This window comes from Barbus barbus (genome assembly GCF_936440315.1).
Source record: "Barbus barbus genome assembly, chromosome: 7".
NCBI lineage: Eukaryota > Metazoa > Chordata > Actinopteri > Cypriniformes > Cyprinidae > Barbus > Barbus barbus.
The window spans coordinates 19,324,968-19,345,243 of record NC_136735.1 but is presented as its reverse complement, the minus strand read 5'-3'; the positions used below and the strand labels follow the sequence as shown (position 1 = coordinate 19,345,243).

Below are 20,276 nucleotides of genomic sequence, written 5' to 3'. Positions count from 1 at the left end.
CACTTTTGAATAGTGTGTATTTGCACTGAGTAAACAAGATGCTATTTGTTGCTATTTATACCTGATGTGGACAGTATTTACCACTGTTTACACTATTTACATGTTTTTACACCTAATATAAATAGCTGCTATTTATGAAATTTTAAATCATGACAAGTTGGCAGCATAATTCTGTTTAATTTCACAAATAATGGATTGAAATTCTTTATCTTAAGGCCAATTTACACCACAGATGCAGACCAACAGCGACAGCACAACACTTTTGTGGTATAAATGATATTTTTGACTTGAATTAAACAAGTTCATTTAGATGTCAACCATTTTTTTCAGTGCAGCAATATATACCAATGTAAATATAGAAGCTGGCACAGATTTAGGTTTTTTATACCTATACCTATGTAGGGTTTCTCCAGCAAATGAAATGAAAACTATTAGACTATTTCATTAGCCTAGGGCTCCACTATTGTACCTACCAAAGCTGTTTTAATACATTTGCACAGTGAGACCAGATGGGCTCTGTTCGTTTTGTAAGGCTGTATTAAAGCATGGGGTTTATGCAGGTATCCATAGTTCTGTAGTGGTAATAACCTGCCCTGTGTATGCTAATAAAAAATGTCAGCAGGGAAGACCGAGAAAGGTGACTTTCTGTTTTAACACAGCTGATCTATTAGCATAATACTGTACTGCCATATGGCGTTGGCATTACAATTATATACTGTAGGGTAGTGCATGCAAGTTCAAAATTATTGAACTGCTATAACAAGTCTGCATCAAAAGAAACACCTCAAAATCATTAGGCTTGTTAAACTACATTCGGAGACTGACTACATATAGACAACTGGACATTTTCCATGTTTCGGTAACACTTTAGAATAGGGAACACTTATTAACTATTAACTACGACTTTTCCCTCAATAAACCCCTAATTTGCTGCTTATTAATAGTTAGTAAGGTAGTTATTAAGTTTAGATATTGGGTAGGATTAGGGAAGGAGAATAAGGTCATGTAGAATAAGGCATTAATATGTGCTTAATTAGTACTACTAAATGGCTAATATTCTATTAATATGCATGCTAATTAGCAACTAGTTAAGAGATCCTAAAATAAAGTGTTACCAAAGTTTCTGTTTAATACATTTGTTATTGTGTGAGATAAGTGTTAAAACTCAGGTTGAAAGGTTGATGGTTTGATCCCTACAGGAAGCAAGGCATGTTTTTGCCATTGTTCCCTTTAGCAAAGAACTTAACTGCAGGTTTCTCCAGAGGGACTGTCCCTTTCATTATTTCACTGCACCATTTATGGCATTATAAAGTAAACTGACTCTATGGGCCTGATTATGTGACAGTAAATAGCAATTCCATTATTTTTGAAACATCATTTCAGAAGCATAATATGACACCTTTTTTAAAAGAATATTTTTTAAAGGATTTTATTTGTTGTTTAATTAATTAGTTTTCATAAAAATGCATTTTGTTCAGCACGCTTTCAATTGCATTAACGCAAAATACAAAATCACAAAGTATCCTTTTCACAACACAAAATAAGTTTCATCTATGTAAACATAGATCTTTAGAAAACATGGGGTGTCGTTTCACTTTTATGCCGATTATACTCAAATCTATTTACCTTTCAGAAAAAATGATCCACTGGCCATGACTGCTCTTTCATCCTATTTAGATGAGGTTAAATCCTGGTTATCTCAAATTTTTTTATCCTTAAATGAGGAGAAAACTGAAGTAATTGTTTTTGGCCCTTCAGAACATATGAAAGCATTTAATTTTGACTTGGGATCCCTATCGGCTTTTAGATCCCCGCAGGTACGGAATCTGGGCCTTATCTTGGATGACTCATTGAAATTCGACAAACAAATTTTTACAGTAATTGGGTCCGGTTTTCGTCAGCTCCGTATACTTGCAAAAATTTAACTTTTCCTTACTGATAAGACTTTGGAGATGGCGGTGCATGCTTTTATCACGTCATGTCTTTATTACTGTAATTCGTTATACTGTGGCATTTCTAAAGCCCAAATTGCCCGTCTTCAGTTGATCCAAAATGCTGCCTCAAGATTTCTTTTGAAAATGAAAAAGGGGATCACGCTACTCCACTTTTAAAGGCCCTTCATTGGTTGCCAGCTAAATTTAGAATACATTTTAAAATTGTACTATTTGTTTTTAAATCTTTGCACAATCAAGCACCCGGCTACCTATCTGAACTGTTGCATCAGTATATCTGCTCAAGAAGCTTAAGATCTGGTGACCTGGTGCTTCTATCAATTCCACACTCCAGACTTAAACGTAGAGGTGACCATGCCTTCTCGGTAATTGGTCCTCGTCTCTGGAATGACCTGCCAGTGGAAATTCGAATGGCCCCGAGTTTGACCATTTTTAAGTCTCTTTTAAAAACCCATCTGTTTTCTTTGGCTTATTAGGTTTATATTCCTGCCTATTATAATTTTTCTGGTAGTGTTTTATTCGGGTTCTTTGTTTTAATCTGTTTGCTTATTTTTAATTACTTTTATGATGCTGTATCTTTTGTGAAGCACTTTGGTCAGTCTCGTGGCTGTTTTAAATGTGCTATATAAATAAAGTAAACTTGAAACTTGAAACTTTTATTCACAGTAAGTATAATGAATTATTGCTGCAGTAGAAGCAATGTAAACAGAAAGAGAGAGATAACATAACGCATAGAGAAAGATAGCGTACGGGAGATGAAACTATCAATAAATATGCGTCTGTCAGATTGATCAGAGATGCATCCAGAGGACGAAGACAGATGGCATCAAATACAGAATTTTACATTACAGTATGCCATGTGGGACTGTATACAGAGGCCATGCTAGAGACTGGCAAATTACTGTGAATAAATATCCTAATAATATGTTCACATTTTAGTTCATTTGTGGCCATAATTTAACTAAATTAAAATTATTTAAACAAATTAGTACAATGTGGCTACAATTTAACAAAATTATTAAATAGCCATAACAACAAATGATTCATTTATGGCTATTTTATTTTTCCTGCATGTCATGTGTTTTGTCAATTTAAACTTTGGTCTGTTCCTTACTCAAAGGTAGTGTTTGGATTTTAAAGACTCAATGCATACTGTAAGATTCGTTTATTGTTTTGAAAGAAGTCTCTTCTGCTCACCAAGGCTGCATTTATTTAAAAATACAGGGCCACACTTTATATTAGCTGTCCTTAACTACTATGCACTTACATAAAAAAAAAAAGTACAACGTACTTATTGTGGTCATATTGTATTGCAAAACACTTTTGCTGCTGTTGAGGTGGGATATGGTTAAGGTTAGAGACAGATTTGGTGGTATGGGTACGTTTAAGGGTGGGTTAAGGTGTAAGGGATGGGTCAACAGTGTAATTATAAATGTAATTACAGAAATTAATTACAGATGTAATTACATGCAGGTATTTTTAAAAAATATAAGTACAATGTAAAAACACGTATGTACACAATTAGTGCATTGTACCAAATGATTAATTTAAATGTAAGTACATAGAAGTTAAGGCCACCTAATATAAAGTGGGACCGAATACTGTATTATTGTGAAATATTTTTACAATTTAAAATATAATTTTTCTATGTAAATATATTGTAAAATGTACTTTATTTATAGCTTTTTTTTTTGTCTTTTTTAAGCTCAGTGCACATTCTTTTGTAAAAATTTCTTCATATGTGTCCCACTGAAGACAGTACGTCACAGGTTTGGAATGACATGGGGGTGAATAAAAGATGATCAAATTTTCATTTTGGGGTGGTGAGATCATACGCAGCCAGTCTGTAGATGATGCCATAGGTAAACTGAGCAGACTTATTGAAGTTTATAAATCTTTCCCAGTCTTTCAGTCAGTCTGTTGTTCTGTCTGTATCTATTTCTTTCTGTACATCCCATTTCCTTATATACATTCTCATCATTTAACCCCAAGCATCTCTTGTATTTTTGTTCTTGAATGTCCTTTGCTTTAAAATAAAAAATGCATTAAAAAGCTCAGCCCAGCTCTTTCGCCATACTGTATTTAAAGTATATATATATACCTCAGGATCCATTTAAACAAGTAGGTGCTCAAAATCTCACCTTCCCTTGTGCCTGATAAGGTCTGATTAGATATACTCACCCCTCCCTTATCTCTGCGGATTCACTTAGCTGACCAAAGCATCTTAATCTCACACTATCTGATCTTCACATCTTGGCAGAAGAGAGATGCCTCTGTCACATTCAAGGTGTTTCAAAGAGGAAAAACAATCGGTCTCCCACTTGGGCCGACTTTCGCTCACCGTCGACTCCCCTCACCGCCGATCTCCCTCTTTCTCACCTCCCTCCCTCTCCTCTAGAGTTCCTAAAAGCATGGTGTCTGCTGGAATGTGATTAGTGTTGGCCGCCGGAGCACTCAGCGGGAGGAAGCTTGCGCCGTGCCGCTGAACTACGGTGCCCCGGAGGGACAATCAGTGCTGAGTTAGCACTACTCTCTTTTCTCTTCTCCATCGCTCCCTGTGCCTTCAAATCTGATTGATCCTCCATTGAATTATTAGGGTGTGTGCACTGTCTTTCCAGCAAAAAATACTGGCAGCCTGTTAGATCATAAGTGTATCTCCTCAACCAAGGTCACTTTTTTCCCCTCTTGTTTTGGATTCCCTGGGCTAATGAACTTCTGCGTCCACCGCTAAAGCCCTCCACAGTCAGCATAAGAGAGCGAGCGGAGAATGAATGAAGGTTGAAAAGCTTCGAGGCGGATAAAGGATAAAGTCTTTGAACTTTTCAGTCTTTGACAAGCCATAAAGAAGAGATACAACTTCTGATCTTCACACTTTCAGCGCTGCCCCTAAAGATTAATTTCAGGAACATGAAGGTGGAAGTTATCCTTCAGTCTAGTGAGTGGCTGGTAAAGGTGTCCTGGCAGTGACTGAGAGTCTAGAATGACGTTCTACAAAGGGAGAGCCATTGATTTTTGAAGTTTCATAAAATCAGCATGCATAAAATTCGAGACGAAACTTCACAAGAGCTCAGCAGGCCTGGAATTGTGCCAAGGGGCTAACTTCAAAATCAAAACTAGTTAAAGGACAGGACAGTTTTTATGACAGTGAGCTTAACTGTTCAACTTTATGAAATATTTTTGAACAAAAATAAAGAATAACATGTTCAAGAAGCATTTGACTTGATGGACTGCATGATTTCCACTTGAATTTGACGTCATGATGGCATTTATATGTAGTCCATTCCCCTAATAACAAAAGCAAACCATCATTATGCTTTCAGACTGAACCTATATTGTGTTCATGTGGTCAAGATTTTTGCTGGTTAGCATAAACCCAGTAGCCCCTGCTGGTTGATGCCAAAACTAAACCATTTGGTTCTAAAATGCATCTTTCTGCATTGACAGACTTCCTGAAGTAACTGTGAATCCAGACTAAACAAATGTTCTGTATCATTCAATCAACCTCCATTGACATGAATTCAAAAGGGTAGTGGTTTTTGTTTGTTTTTGTTTTTTGCTTTAGTCATAGTCTTGACATTTGACAGAAATATCCTTTCTTCTTCAAAAAATATTGTAAATGCATATTGCCGTTATGAATTTTTTCTGTTTTTATATTATTATTATCAGTATATTTTAATAACAATAATTCAGTTAGCATCATGATTTGCATTTATCCTTACATATATGTGACCCTGGACCACAAAACCAGTCTTAAGTGTAATTTTTTCGAAATTGATTGTTTGATTTATCATTTCCATGGATGTATGGTTTGTTAGGATAGGACAATATTTGGCTGAGATACAACTATTTGAAAATCTGGAATCTGAGGATGCAAAAAAATCTAAATATTGCAGTTTTTCATGTATTTAAAATAACTATCTTTTGCTTACCAAGCCTGCATTTTATTTGATCAAAAATACAGTAATATTGTAAGATATTATTATACTTTAAAATAACTGTTATCTATGTGAATATATTTTAAATGTACTGTAATTGGAATGTAAAGCTGAATTTTTAGCAGCCATTAGCAGTCTTCAGTGTCACAAGATCCTTCAGAAATCATTCTAATATACTATTGTGGTACTTTCCAAGATCCTTTGATGCCCAGACAGTTCAAAAGAACAGTTTTATTTAGTTGAAATAGAAATCTTTTGTAACATTATAAATGTCTTTACTGACACTTTTGATCAATTTAATGGATTTAAAAAAATTTTTTGACCCCAAACTTTGAACAGTAGCGTATATAAACCTCCCTGGTCATAATATACCTCATCATCCACATCACCACATTTGATGTTAGTGGCATCAGTGGTAAAAATCCTTTGAAATTTGAATAATTTGATGCAGGGTTTTAGCACCTGTGTGAGCTCCACGATTTTGCCAAATCCCGAAAGGCTGTGCTCAGTCACACGAAAGCCCCCCTTTCTGATTTCGGGTGCACTCTCCAAGGCACAATGAGGAAATTGTGCTGACTACTCGTCCTTGCAAAGTCCTCATTAGCCTAATGAAAGCCTTCAAACGCAAAAACCAAACAAGGGTTCTGGGAGGTTATTAGGAAAATTACACCTCCAGGAGGGCCGGGGTAAGAGAGTTGGTTGGGAGGAGGAGGAGGGGGGGGGGGGGGGGGGGGGTTCTTGCTCATTACTTCACGCTCTGCAAATCGCTAACTAATTTAGCCCCACTACTGTGCCATTTCTACTTCTATGGGTAACTTTCAAAGAACTGTGAGTGAGAGTATTCATTGATTTCTCAGAATACGCATGCACATCAAGACTGATGTATGAATAGAAATGAAATATACTGAGTATTAGGTGACACATCAGCGGAATCAGCAATCATTTCCTGCAGTCAATCTAAACCACTGCTGATAAATGATCTGCTAAGCTAAAGGAAAAATATTAGACACAATTTTAAATCTGTTTGGGAAAAATGCTTGCGTTTTCCATGACGTTTTTCTTCCTGTTATGTAATTCTAAACGTGTTTTTATAACATAGAAGAACAGTAAAAGTGCAGTCACTGCTAAATGTTTTGACCTTGTTGAACTGTAATTTAATGAGCTTCTGAAATAAACACTTTTGTACTGTTTAAACTGTCATAATCTGGGTTGTTCACCAGTCTCAGACAAAAGGAACTGAAGTAATTATTTTCTAATGCATACAATCTGTATAATCAGTAAAATAAGATAAAACAGCCATGTTTTATTACGACAAAAGATAATATTTGTAAACTTTGACATCTCATGATGCTATTTCATAAAAGTAAAAAAAGATTATTTAATAGTATATGTTTAGAATGATATAATTGGATAACATATCCTATATAATAGGATAACACCACAAAACCAGCCTTAAGTGTCAATTTTTCGCAATTGAGATCTATACATCATCTGAAAGCCGAATAAATAAGGTTTCCATTGATGTATGGTTTGTTAGGATCAGACAATAGTTGGGAGAGATACAACTGTTTGAAAATCTGGAATCTGAGGGTGCAAAAAAATCTAAATATTGAGAAAATTGCCTTTAAAGTTGTCCAAATGAAGTTGTTAGCAATGCATATTACTAATCAAAAATTAAGTTTTGATATATTTACGGTAAGAAATTTACAAAATATCTTCTTGGAACATGATCTTTACTTAATATCCTAATGATTTTTGACATAAAAGAAAAATGTATAATTTTGACCGATACAATGTATTTTTGGCTATTGCTACAAATATACCCCAGCGACTTAAGACTGGTTTTGTGGTCCAGGGTCACATATTTAGAAGTAGATTGGCTTTCCCTTGCAAATTCTATTCAACACAGAATGCAATATTAATGGCATCTAACCTTTATCTGTAGAAGCCCTCTTTGTTTCATGGCCTGTGTCATGGGTTGCCAGATCCCCCTCTTTTGGTCCTGGTGGTGCACTTGGAGACAGGCCTAACAAGGCGTGGCCAAGAGAAAGACCATTCTGATGTAAATCTAAAGGGAAAGGAGGGGCATATAAACAGATTTTACAAACAAAAGACACAGATACAAAAGCCTGACCCGTGAAGCCCAATGTTCCATTGTAGGTATAATATTTGTTCTATACAGCTTTGAATTTACTATGTTCTTGTGAAGATGAACACTACAATTCAAAAAAAAAATTTAAAATTTTTTTTATATATATTTTATTCAGCAAGGATGCATTACATTAATCAACAGTGAGAGAAAATACTTTTATAATGTTATAAAAGATTTCCACAAAAATATCAAGAACGTTTCTTGAGCAGCAAATCAGCATATTAGAATGATTTCTGAAGGTTCATGAGACACTGAAGACTGGAGTAACGGCTTCTGAAAATTCAGCTTTGCATCATAAACTACAATATATTCAAATACAGTAGAAAACAGGTAGTTTCAATTATAATAATATTTCACAATAGTATTGTTTTCAGTACTAATTATGATCAAATACATATAGTCTTGGCATGCATATAGCTTCTTTCAAAAACATTCAAATATCATACCAATCCCAAACTTTTGAATGGTAGTGTGCAATGTTTTAATTCAATAATAAAAGGTTCACTCATATCTTATACTGAACACGCGTTAAAAACTCTTAACAAAATACAAGTAGATAATATTATCTCAAAAAGCCTAAAAAAAGATTACAAGATTTAAACTTTTGTCAAAAATAGGATTTAAATCACATACTGCTTCCCAAATTATATCATACCACTGACATCCGATATCTTGGGTGAGATTTATAATGTGTCTGATAATAGACTGAAAAAAGTAGAGAGCATTATCTGTAATTGCATAGTTTTAGTTCCGGTTAAAGCAATGCACATCAACTGCTCTGATGGCTTAGCTTTTAGTAGATTCTGTGATATCACCTTATTCTTAATTTTAAAAGCACATTTGTAAGGTTATATGTATAGTTTCACATTATCGTGAGAGCATAGTGCTAAGTGCTCAGGGACCAAACTCTGCTGAATTAGTAAGTTTAGTTTTAGCCATATGAGAGGATACAGACAGAAATGAAAATGTAGAAGTACAGATATTGTTACAGCTAACATGACTCCAATGACATCTAAAATCTTGAAGTTATATGCAACGTAGACTTTGTAATAAGACATTGAGGAATAAAACAAAAGACAAGACTTTTATGTGGTCAAGCAGACGTACGTGGCCGGTCAGAAGAGCTCTCTGTGTGGGCAGGAGAGCTGGACACGCTGCTGCTCTGTCTGGAGGATAAGTGGCTCCCTGACCTGCGGCCATCATCCAAAGAGGGGACAGGTGACGGGCTATCTGGAACTCGCTCCTGATAGTCAACACAAAAATGAGTCATTATAATCTCCCATATAGTTCAGGTAAAACTGTAATAAATTCTAAATAATTGCAGAAGAACTTTCTCTGCTGTGAAATGTAAATACTGTTCTAAATAGTACACTGTGTGAAGAATAAATAGAAGGAATAGTTCACTCAAAACACGGAAAGATCTGGGAAACATTTTACAAGAAGGTTCCATTTGTTAACATTAGTAGTTAGCATACACTAACAATGAACAATCTTAATGTTGATAGAGCCCAACATTTACTAATACATTATTCAAATCAAAAGTTGTATCTATTAAAGTTATTTAATGAACCTGAGCTAGCATGAACTAACAGTTGTATTTTTTATTAACAATAATAATTTTGTTTTTTATTTGTATTCAATGTATTAACACATTAACAGTTAATCACATTAACAAAGATTAATAAATACTGTAAAAAATGTATTTCTCTTTCTTATAGGTTATATAAGGTTACCAAAATCGGTAATTATTTATTCACTTTTATTCATTCCAAACCAGAATATTTTTTCATTTTTTAGTGGAATACATGAACAACAATAAAAAAGATTTTTCATTGTTCTTTTCCATACAATTTATAATTTTATTTTATACTGTAAGCACTATAAAGCACCACAAACGTAGTCTACACAACTACTGTACTACACTCCAAATAACATTTTAGTCACTTTGGTCACTGTGAGTTGTTCTTGTATGAAAAATGTGTTATAATTCTTGAATCCAAAAAAAAATTGATGCACACGTACTATTGAGGTTTGTTCTTGTGTGTCACACAAGCATTTTTGACCTTTTATTTGCTTTTATGTGCTCTATATACAGTATTGGAACAGTAAAGACAAAATTGCTCTGTTGGCTGTGGAGTCAAGACATTTAGAAATATGATTAAAAGATGAATATGAGACAAAACTACAGAATGTCACATTTTATTATTGGGTGATTCAACACATAGATGTTTTATCAGCTAAGAAGTTCAGCACTTTTAGAGTTTCATCCCTCTATCTGATGTGAGCATAAGTATTGGAACAGTTGCCTCACAGGGATTTCTAAGTGATCAGCTGTGTCCTGTTGCATTAATTCTTCAGATATCAAATGCAGGGAGGAAGTCAATTAGAGCTCTAGCAAAACCAAAGGGCATGGAGAAATCAAGAGTTTGGAAACCACCAGCGACACCAACAACTACCTGATCGGCTGAGAAAACAACAGTAGTTGATGACAGACAAATCATAAAAGCTGTGAAAATGAACCCTAAAAGACGTGTCTGTAAAATCACCAACAACTTCCAGAAAGCTGGGGTGATGCTCTGACAAATTACTGTCCTCAGGAGACTTTGACACAGAATTACAGATGCTACACAGCAAGATGCAAAGCTCTGACCAGCACCAAAAATAGAAAGGCAAGATTAAAGTTTGCAAAAAAGCACAAAGGTGAGCCAGAAAAATTTTGGAACTGTGTTTAGGGACCGATGAGACAAAGATGAACCTTTATCTAAGTGATGGGAAAGCCGCATACAGCCTCATCTGTAAAGCATGGTAGAGGTGGTGTCATGGCATGGGCATGCATGGCTGTCTCTGGAACAGGCCCTCTCAACTTTACTGATGACTTAATGTATGATGACAGTAGCAGAATGAATTTGGAAGGGTACAAAACCATCTTGCCTATCCATATTCAAGAAAATGCCACCAGATTCATTGCGAAGTGCTTCATATTGCATCAGGACAATGACCCAAAACACCCTGACAGTTCAGTCAAGGAATTTATAAGGGGAAAGAAATGGAAAGTCTTACATTGCCCAAGTCAATCTCCAGATTTAAATCCGATTGAACATGAATTTCACCAGCTGAAGAGGAGAGTAATTGCAGAAACTCCCCAAAACAAGCAACACTTGGAATTGGCTGCATTAAAGGAAAGTTTACCCAAAAATGAACATTCTGTCATCAGTTACGTTAATTAGCTTCATATCGTTCCAAACCCATAAAACTTTTGTTCATCTTTGATAGTGAAATTAAGGTATTTTAATGAAACCTGAGAGATTTCTGTCCCTTCACCTATATGGAAAGTGATATTTGACATGTATTGCCCTATATGACGTGTGATATGTTACCTATACGGCCATATATAATTTTCACATACATGCATACGTTCTCTGGGTGAGTAGGTTTATATATAGGAATATACAGTAAGTCTGTCTTTTATATTTACTTATATTATATCAACATGTATTGAGGGGTTTTAGATGGATATACATGTACATGACAAATATGTCCTAAAATGTATTACTCATACATAAACATACATATTTACTGGCTAGATATATATGCTAATACGTATATGGAATTGTTTCAGTTTCTAATAGGTAACATATATTTATACTTTGTACTTCACACTATATTTCATACATGGAAATTTAACTGATGTTCATTTGCAGGTGGGCATTGAAAGTACATTCCACCAAAACCTTCAAGCTTCAAAATGTTCATAAAGACATAATAAAAGTAATATGAATCAAACTTTTTAGTCCCAGTCTTCTTAAGTGACATGATCGCTTCATAAGATGAGCAGATATAATTTATGTTTTTATTCACAGAATGAACATTGATGAGCACACATAGAGTTCATCCCACTCATTGATGTGAGCATAAGTATTGGGACAGTTGAACATAAGGCAGATATAAAAGATTAAAAGCTATTATTTAGTTGCAGATCCCTTGCTCACAATCACAGCAGTGAGTCTGTGACCCATAGACATCACCAGACTCTTGCTCTCATCCTTTGAAATACTTTTCCCAGCCTTTAAACTTACAGTTTGAACAGTATAGAGTTTGTGTCCTTGTACCTTTATAACTGACGTCACCATTCTGGACGGGACACTCTGGACCTGAGCAGCAGCTGCCATATTGGCAATAGTGCTGAGATGGTTCATCTGGTTCATTGCCATAGTGACCGAGGCAGGGGGCAGACTGACTGGAATCAAGGGATGTGGCATCATCATGAATGGAAGTTCCAAACCTGTACAGAAACACACAGAAAAATAATTATACCTTAATTAATCACCCATAACTATAATCGAATATGTATTTCTGCATAAAGGCTTTATTGCACTGCAGGAAACCCTAAAAAAATTAGCATTCCAAAATCAAACTCATTAAAATAACACATGCTGCACCAACAGTTTAAGGATATTAAAAAACACTCATCACACTGTAAGGGAAAACATCTTGTAAATAGTTCCGAATTATGTTGCTTCACATTATGAAATTTCATCAGTTTCTGCTTTGTTAGAGCTCTCTTTAAAGATGTGCCATTATGGCACAGCATGTTTACAAGTATAACAAGAGCTGCTGGAGTCTGTACCTCAAAACAATTAGCTGCTTCTCAGACTGCTGCAAACGTCTTCATACATAACAACCCTGTGATAAATTAGACCACACACTCTATTTGTAGCACAACAAGCTACGTGACAGCAAGACTGCAGTACATACGCCTGCTGTGTGACCGGTGTTTTGCTTGTTTTAGTGTGCTGATCCAATCCCTCACAGCACTCTAACAGTGTTATGCTTTATAGGAATGTGAGTGGATATTCTCCAGAGAGGAATAACAGCAGAACAAGGAAATGGATCCTCTCACAACTGAACAGGTCAGGGCATAAGGTTACAGTCAGCCACTCTGCGGCCGCCCATATACTGCCGCCACTTTGAAAGCGAAGGATGAAAGAGAGACAGAGAGAGAGGACATTTCTCTCAAAGACTTTTTCATTTCCCATCAGTCGCCTTAAGAGACGCTCCTGAACTGTGTTGGCCTTGTAGTAATGGATTCACTAGGTTTGATACTCACGGCAGATGATGAGAAGGAAGGCCAGGAGATGATGAGCCCTTTGGAGGTGATAGTTTTCAAGACCTTCCATCTCCCTCTGCTTTTCAACCAAATACCAGGCAGTTCTGGGGTTCAGAGGTCACCTCTCTGCCACAGAGACTCGAAGGGCCACTTACAAATGAAAGTTCTCTTTCCTTCCGTCATGACATTTTTAGTCAGAGACGGAGAGAGAAAAAAATCCCCTGATTTTCATGAAACAGATGACACGCAGATCAGTCACGGTGATCGGGCGACAAAACGGAAGTGATAGGGAGATTAAAGAAAGTCATTGAGTGCTGAGGAGATTGATGTATGGATGGAAAAGGGATCTGAGCCAAGCACAAGCACATGCCAAGAACATGCTCCGTCTTCTTCAATAGGCATCACTAATATTCTTAAAGTCAAAACGACAGTGCCATCCGTGCATTCGCCTTTTCAAGTGGAATTTAAACTGCCATATTACGCTACAAAATGCTGATAGGAGCAATATCTGGCCTTCTAAGGGCATTCAGGAAAGGGCCAAAGTGGCAAGGAAACACTAAAGCCCCTCCCCATCCAAAAAGACACTTTTGAATGAGACTGGAACTCAGCCAAATGCATCAACATCCGTCACCCTTCATCCATATCTCAAGGGGCCTACGTCTCAGCTTCTGCTGCAAAAAGAATAACAATGTGATCCGCAAGCGTCTGTTAACGCCGCAGTGCCACTGAGGCCTGTTTCTCAAACACATGGTGGCCGATATCACTCACGAAGAGCTTTCAATCTTTATTTACCTAAAACAAAAGAGCCCAGGGCTAAAAGAAATTGGAGGCGCGCCATTTTAAAATATCCCCCCGCAGCAGTTGCCATTGTGCGCTTGAGCCCGAGCTATCGTGGGAGTGTAAATGATTTTGACAGGAAGTTGCAAATTGTATAAATATTTAGCGTTTAATAAAAAAGGAGAAAGAAAACAAGCAAATGCTGAGGAAAGGAAACAAAAGAAGTCTAATGACAGGGCTGGGAAGGAGCCAAGTACTCGGCTGGATAAATCCAAACACAACAGGGATCTTGGTACAAAATTTTGCACAAAACGGTTGCATAAAATGGTGTGGAGAACAACAGAACAACACCACACCTGGAAAGGATTCAAACGAGAAACAGCAACAAAAAATATACAATGTAGCCTGCTGCTTAGAATGAAGCGTGAAGATTTGTATATGCAGATTATCACATGATATTGATTGAGCTAAATAAGGAATAATTTCAAACAATGTCTTTAAGTCTTTGAATATGATACACTCTGGTTTCTTGAAATTTTTTAAAGCATTAGAGGAAAAAAATAGAATGTTTTTTTTATATGTTTTGTGAGACAGAATAGATAATCGGGAAAAAAAGATAAAAATAAATCAAATTAACCTTACATGAAAACAGCACATTTTAAACACATATGTGTGCTTAAATTAGTTATTATGGCCTGTCCCACATCAAAAGTGCGTGCTGTGTACTGGTGTCTGGAAAAAAAACTAGACTCAAGTCTCAAGCCAATATTTTCAGGAGGATTTGGACTTGGCCTGAACTTGGATTTGACAAGTCATATATAAAATATGGTCTTGGACTTAGATTTAAGATGGACTTGAGACTGAGTCCAGTCTTATGCCTTTTCTAGGGTGGCCGAGAGAGCTCAGTGTGCTGCAACTTCAGCAAACAAAAAAGCACCAGCAAATCAAGAAAACATCTTCATCAATTTGACAGCAGGTGCTACAAATGCTCACAACACAACCAAATAAATTTTTTTATTTGCAGCACGTTTCTTTATTTGGTTGTGTTGTGAGCATTTGCAGCGTGCTTGTTGTCAAAGTGATGAAGTTGTTTTCTTAATTTTCAGGTGTTTTTTCTATTTGCAGCGCGTTGCGCTCTCTCGGCCACCATACTTTTCAACTGCATCTAATATTTAAAATCATGTAACAATGTCACAAATTTGACATTGCATTGTAATAAAACAATTGGTTAAATATTAAAATAAATGAATAAACAATTAAATAAATGAATAAATGGCAAAAAAAAACTTTGGATTTAAAAGTATCACACATTTTTCATGCAAACCAGCAAGGTATGATTTCACAAAAAAGTAACATTCCTTAAACTGTGACATTTATAACATAATTTCAACCAGGAAATAATCTCTAACTTTCTTAATTTCTTCATAACTATAGTGTGGACTGAATTCCTTATTTTCAAAAATTTAGCTCAGCGACCCAAGTTTCTGTAAGAAAAATGATCAGACAACTCTCAAATTTTATTTATGGCAAATACAAGTTTATCAATAACTATTAAACTAACATTTGGTACTAGATATCCCCTTTTGAGTCCATTTGAAATTTGCAGTCTAGTTATACATGCAACCTTGTAACTCATTCTGCCTTATTTTATACGCTATTCTTGGAATGTGACAAATTATGCCAAGGCATTTTGGTATTTCAGTAGAATTACTGTTTTGCAAAAATCTTCTCCTTTTGTTTAAATATCTACATTTTCTTGTGGGTTTGCCTATGCAACAGATTAAAAAATAAAAACAAAAATCTTCAAAAGTTAGATTAATTATACACAGAAATGAGGCTTCTGATTTTCCTAGTGCTACTGGAACCTCTTTCCTCTTTATTGCTACTTTAATCTCAGTCATAAAAGTTTCTGCTCATGTCTTGTACTATAACCCCTGCAGGTAACGCAGCAGTTGTCTTTTCCTCAGGCCAACCTTCCCTGAGACAGAGACCACCGGCAGGTGTGTGTGAAAGGAAGAGACTCTGTCTGTGACACATACAGAATACATGAGAAGCATTTGCTGGCCTGACAGTACTGATCCCACTTCAATTTCTCACACACTACAATATCTCCGATTAATTATTAACCTACGATAAGACTCAAAAGGCATTTAACGTGTTCCAGCCTGACAGCCGTATATAAAACAGTAGCGAAAGACAAGCTTTATTTCCCAGACAAAGGTGCGGTTGCCAGTAAGCAGCTGTGGTCTAGGTGTTTAGTCTGTGCGTTTAGCTCTGGTCTTTGTAGTGGTTAGACACCATGGAGTAATTTCCACATTCCCGTCAGCAGGGGGTGGGGGAGGGGATTATGGAAAACCGGAAGTCTTGTTTCACCTTTAGATGAAATTAATGATGCCTCCATGTGCTTGCTGTTGAGTTACTTCCCTTATGGAAATAATCACAAAACAAGCAACAACAACCGCAGTGGGGAACAGAAAGGGATAAAAAAAAGAGAGATGGAAAAACGGGTTATGTGGTGAGGCCCTTGAAGGGTTTTGGGGCCTCGTTCGGGGAAAGTTAATGAAGGCGCAGATATTTTGATACGTAGATGAAAAGAACTTGGGAGTATGCGATTTTCAGTCTTTGGCTGTGAGAGATGAGATGATCTAGGGCTGAGAAAATAAATAAATTGAGCTCAAAATTAATTCTTAACACAAAATATAAGATTTGCTCAGAGCAAAATTGGAGAAGGAAGTATTAACAGGCAGTGTGCTGAACTACAGTGCTCTCCCACACTCCCACTGTTTGTCTGGTCAGAGGAACACGCAGCAGAATTATTGAGTGCTCAAGACAAGAGAACATCACACATACACACACTTTTGCCACCCACAGCCACACAGAGACTCAGAGAGGCAGTCGTCCCAACCAGCTGCTTGTGATTACTTGTGTGTACAATGAGCATCAGGCATCTGCTGCAATCCAAAACATACACAGAGAGAGAGAGAGAGAGAGAGAGAGTCTGTGGGAAAAAAACGTGCACAATAACACATACACATTATTAAAGTACAAACACGTACAATTAAAATCTGTGTATGGTCATTTTACTGAAAATACGCAACTAATAGTCAACTAATAAACCAAGACAAATATTGAATTTGTGTGTATTTTCAACACCTGTTAGTGTTATCTTTAAATTTTAAGTACTAGATAGTGCTCAGGTATTGTATGGAGGATGACTTCTTCTATTCAAGCAGCAACATATATATCCCAGTTTCCACAGTTATTTAAAGCAGCACAGCCATTTTCATTTGTAATAATAAGAAATGTTACCTGAGCACTAAATCAGCATATTAGAATGATTTCTGAAGGATCATGTGACACTGAAGACTGTTAGTTCTGTAAACTGTTAGACTGAAAATTCAGCTTTGCAATCACAGGAGTAATTTACATTTTCTTCTTCTTCATTTACATCGGCTACGGTAAAAAAAAACAAAAAAACTTTTGAATGGTGGTGTATTTTGTGTGGGAATACGGTCACAAAATTTTTTTATTATATATATATATATATATATATATATATACCAGCCAAAAAGTTATCTCTTGGTCTTGAACCTAACAGCAATTGACATAATGTTTTTGTGACGGGACTACCTCACTGGCTGTGATTCTGTTTTGTACCTCTCATAGTATACAGACACATTCCTTTTAGTTCCAGTTATACATACATATTGAGTCTTATCAAATCTGTTATGTTTCTTAAAGGTTGTCCAGGAGTTCCCAGGCACATTTCAGAGAGAACAACTAAATTCAACTCAACAAACTCTCCCTTTGCTTTCACACCAATCTCTATGACTCTAATTATAAAAAGTGCTAACTCAGTGTAGCAGAGACTTCTCACATTTTGTCTGTCTCTTGTTTCAGCCTTTTTCCTAAAGGTCACTGTATTCCATATGACAGCTTCATTATGGAACAAAAACCTAAATTCAACCCCAAGTGCTCAAAACAAAGGGAATATTTTTTTTATTAGAGATGACAGTACATCTCCATTCACTTATGGGTCAAGACTACATATAACTATGCATTTTGCTGCTATGGAATGGATGAATTTTTTGTGACACAAATGCAGTAAAATGCACCATTCTTTTATCGCTAGATTCCCTACAGCTCAGTTTTGGTCTTGAAACATGGCTTTGGACTGGAATTCACAACCTAAAGTCTTTGTCTAAATCTGGGCTTTTGTCTTATTAGAATATTTATGAGTATTTCCAATGTACTAAAAATAATAGAGAATCAAGGAAAAAAATCTGCAATCAAGTCACTCTCTCCCACCAACCCTTAATTGCTTTAATTTCTTCAACCCTTTAATTTCTTTTTTTTATTCTGAGAGTGTATAGAAAATATAAATAGAAGCTCACATGTGCATATTTGATGCTAAAACATAGTTGACGCACAACAACAAACCTCAATGATTCTCACGTCAAGCAAGCATGTTAGAGCTTCTGTTTTCTATATTTGATGAGTTCTATGTATGTGTGCTGATCACTGTTTATATGGAAATAAAATCCTAAATTGAATCTGTTTAAAGTGAATCCATCTCTTCAGAAGACTTAAACTGGTCAATTCACATAGATTACAGTCTCTTGGTCACTATTGGTTATTGTCTACATTACTGAGGAAATTATGATGCTGTTAATGACTCAGCACAAAAAAAATATTTTTCATCAGTGGAGAGTTTTTGAGGAAAGTTTGCACTCCAGTGATGTCATCTTTTGTTCAGTGACTCCTGAGAATATTCTTTATTCATGTTTCATTTCTATGCTGATTCTAAAGTGACGTTATAGGAATTAAAAGGATAAAAGGGGGAAATGTTCCACTTCATTAACTGTTCTTCTTTTATCTTCCAATTTTTCCTGATTATGTTCTGCAGAAATCCCATTTCTTTTCTATTACAATTTTTGGGGAAGTTCGGCTTATCTGTCAGCTCAATCCCATGAGAGTGTGAGAGACAGGCTCTAATGGATGTGTGGATGTGCTCGAGGAACTGCAGCCCTGGAGTCCACGACATATTTCTTGACTTAACGTCCTCCAACTTTACCTCTTCTCTTCTCTACCAAATAATGCATGTACTGATACAGACTATATATTTGCAAATATATATTATTCATAATAAGAGTACCAAAATTAATAGATTTATATATGAATTAGTGGTGGCTCAGTGGGTAGCATTGTTGCCTCACAACAAGAAGGTGGCCAGTTTGAGTCCACAAAAGTGTGGATAGACAAGCAGTTTAAAAATGGATTGATATTATTATAGATCTAATCTAAAAATGGGGAAAGACGCTTTTGTATTAATGTCAAAGTTCATGTGTCCTATCATGGCATTTTGGAATTACTTTAGTATTTTAGCTTGATCTCCAAAATGAATAAATAAATATGCCACGGTGACTGCATTAAATTTTTAGCTAATAAAATTTTTTATAAAAAAATCTCAAGAGACCAAATACTCAATTTATGAAGACAAGCTTCTTGAGTTTTCATGGTAATGTTAATAAATTACCATTAATAAAAGAACATGAATAAATATTGGTATTTTAAATATATTAATAAATTTCAATTTTGATTTTAAGAACATTTTTGCTTTTCGTGTTGGGTCACCACTCAATTTCCAATGCAAAATACATTTTCTGAAGCAAAACCTGTCGAGAATTTCATATCTAAAAAAGCCCTTGTGTACAATACGCATAACTGCTTTTAACTAGTTGCATGCTGTCTTTTACCAACTTAACTTCAACAAGACACATCCTTTCTAAATTCCTTCTTTGACAGGATGGTGTGACTATATCCATAGCCCTCCACTTCCTGCTCGGGGGCACAGCTGTTATAAGAACCTCTATTTAACCAGAGATGAGCTCATATCCTAGTAATCATGGCAGAAGGGGAGCTGCTAAAAACAGTGTTCCAATCACCAACTGGATCAGTGCCACTGGAGTTCCGCTCGGACACTGTCGTATCTGTCTAGTCAGCCTCATACATGCCACACATCCCTACAGATCTGTTCAATCTTCAGGGTTTAGATGTATCACATTTCTCAGACTTAGAGTACTATTCTTGGAACAGTTTGTGTTTGTCAAATGTAAGTAATTATATGACCAGTGGATGAGGGTTCACGTTCAAAACAGGCATGGGAGACAGATCTTTTCAGATTTGTTCACCAGACAAAGCCATCATTGTGTCAGTATTAAAATTACACGCCACCGAACCTGAGAGATGGAAAGAGACAGACATTTTAAAGATGGATAAAACAATAAAGGAAAGAAAGTTGAAAAGAGCTGTTCTGCACCACTCAGCTCTCTTCAGCTGTATTAATATTCCAC

The 20,276-nt window shown here is 36.0% G+C and overlaps 1 protein-coding gene across 1 annotated transcript in view; it reads right to left on the bottom strand.

Annotated features, from left to right (window-relative positions):
* LOC306872556 (dachshund homolog 1-like) overlaps positions 1-20,276 on the bottom strand; it is a 54,949-nt gene that overhangs the window by 8,205 nt on the left and 26,468 nt on the right. The window contains exons 4-6 of the mRNA XM_079421164.1: positions 12,149-12,321; positions 9,147-9,282; positions 7,821-7,955 (exon numbers count right to left, since the gene is read on the bottom strand). Coding sequence (XP_079277290.1) covers positions 7,821-7,955; positions 9,147-9,282; positions 12,149-12,321 — 444 coding nt within the window. The remainder of the gene's footprint in view (positions 1-7,820; positions 7,956-9,146; positions 9,283-12,148; positions 12,322-20,276) is intronic.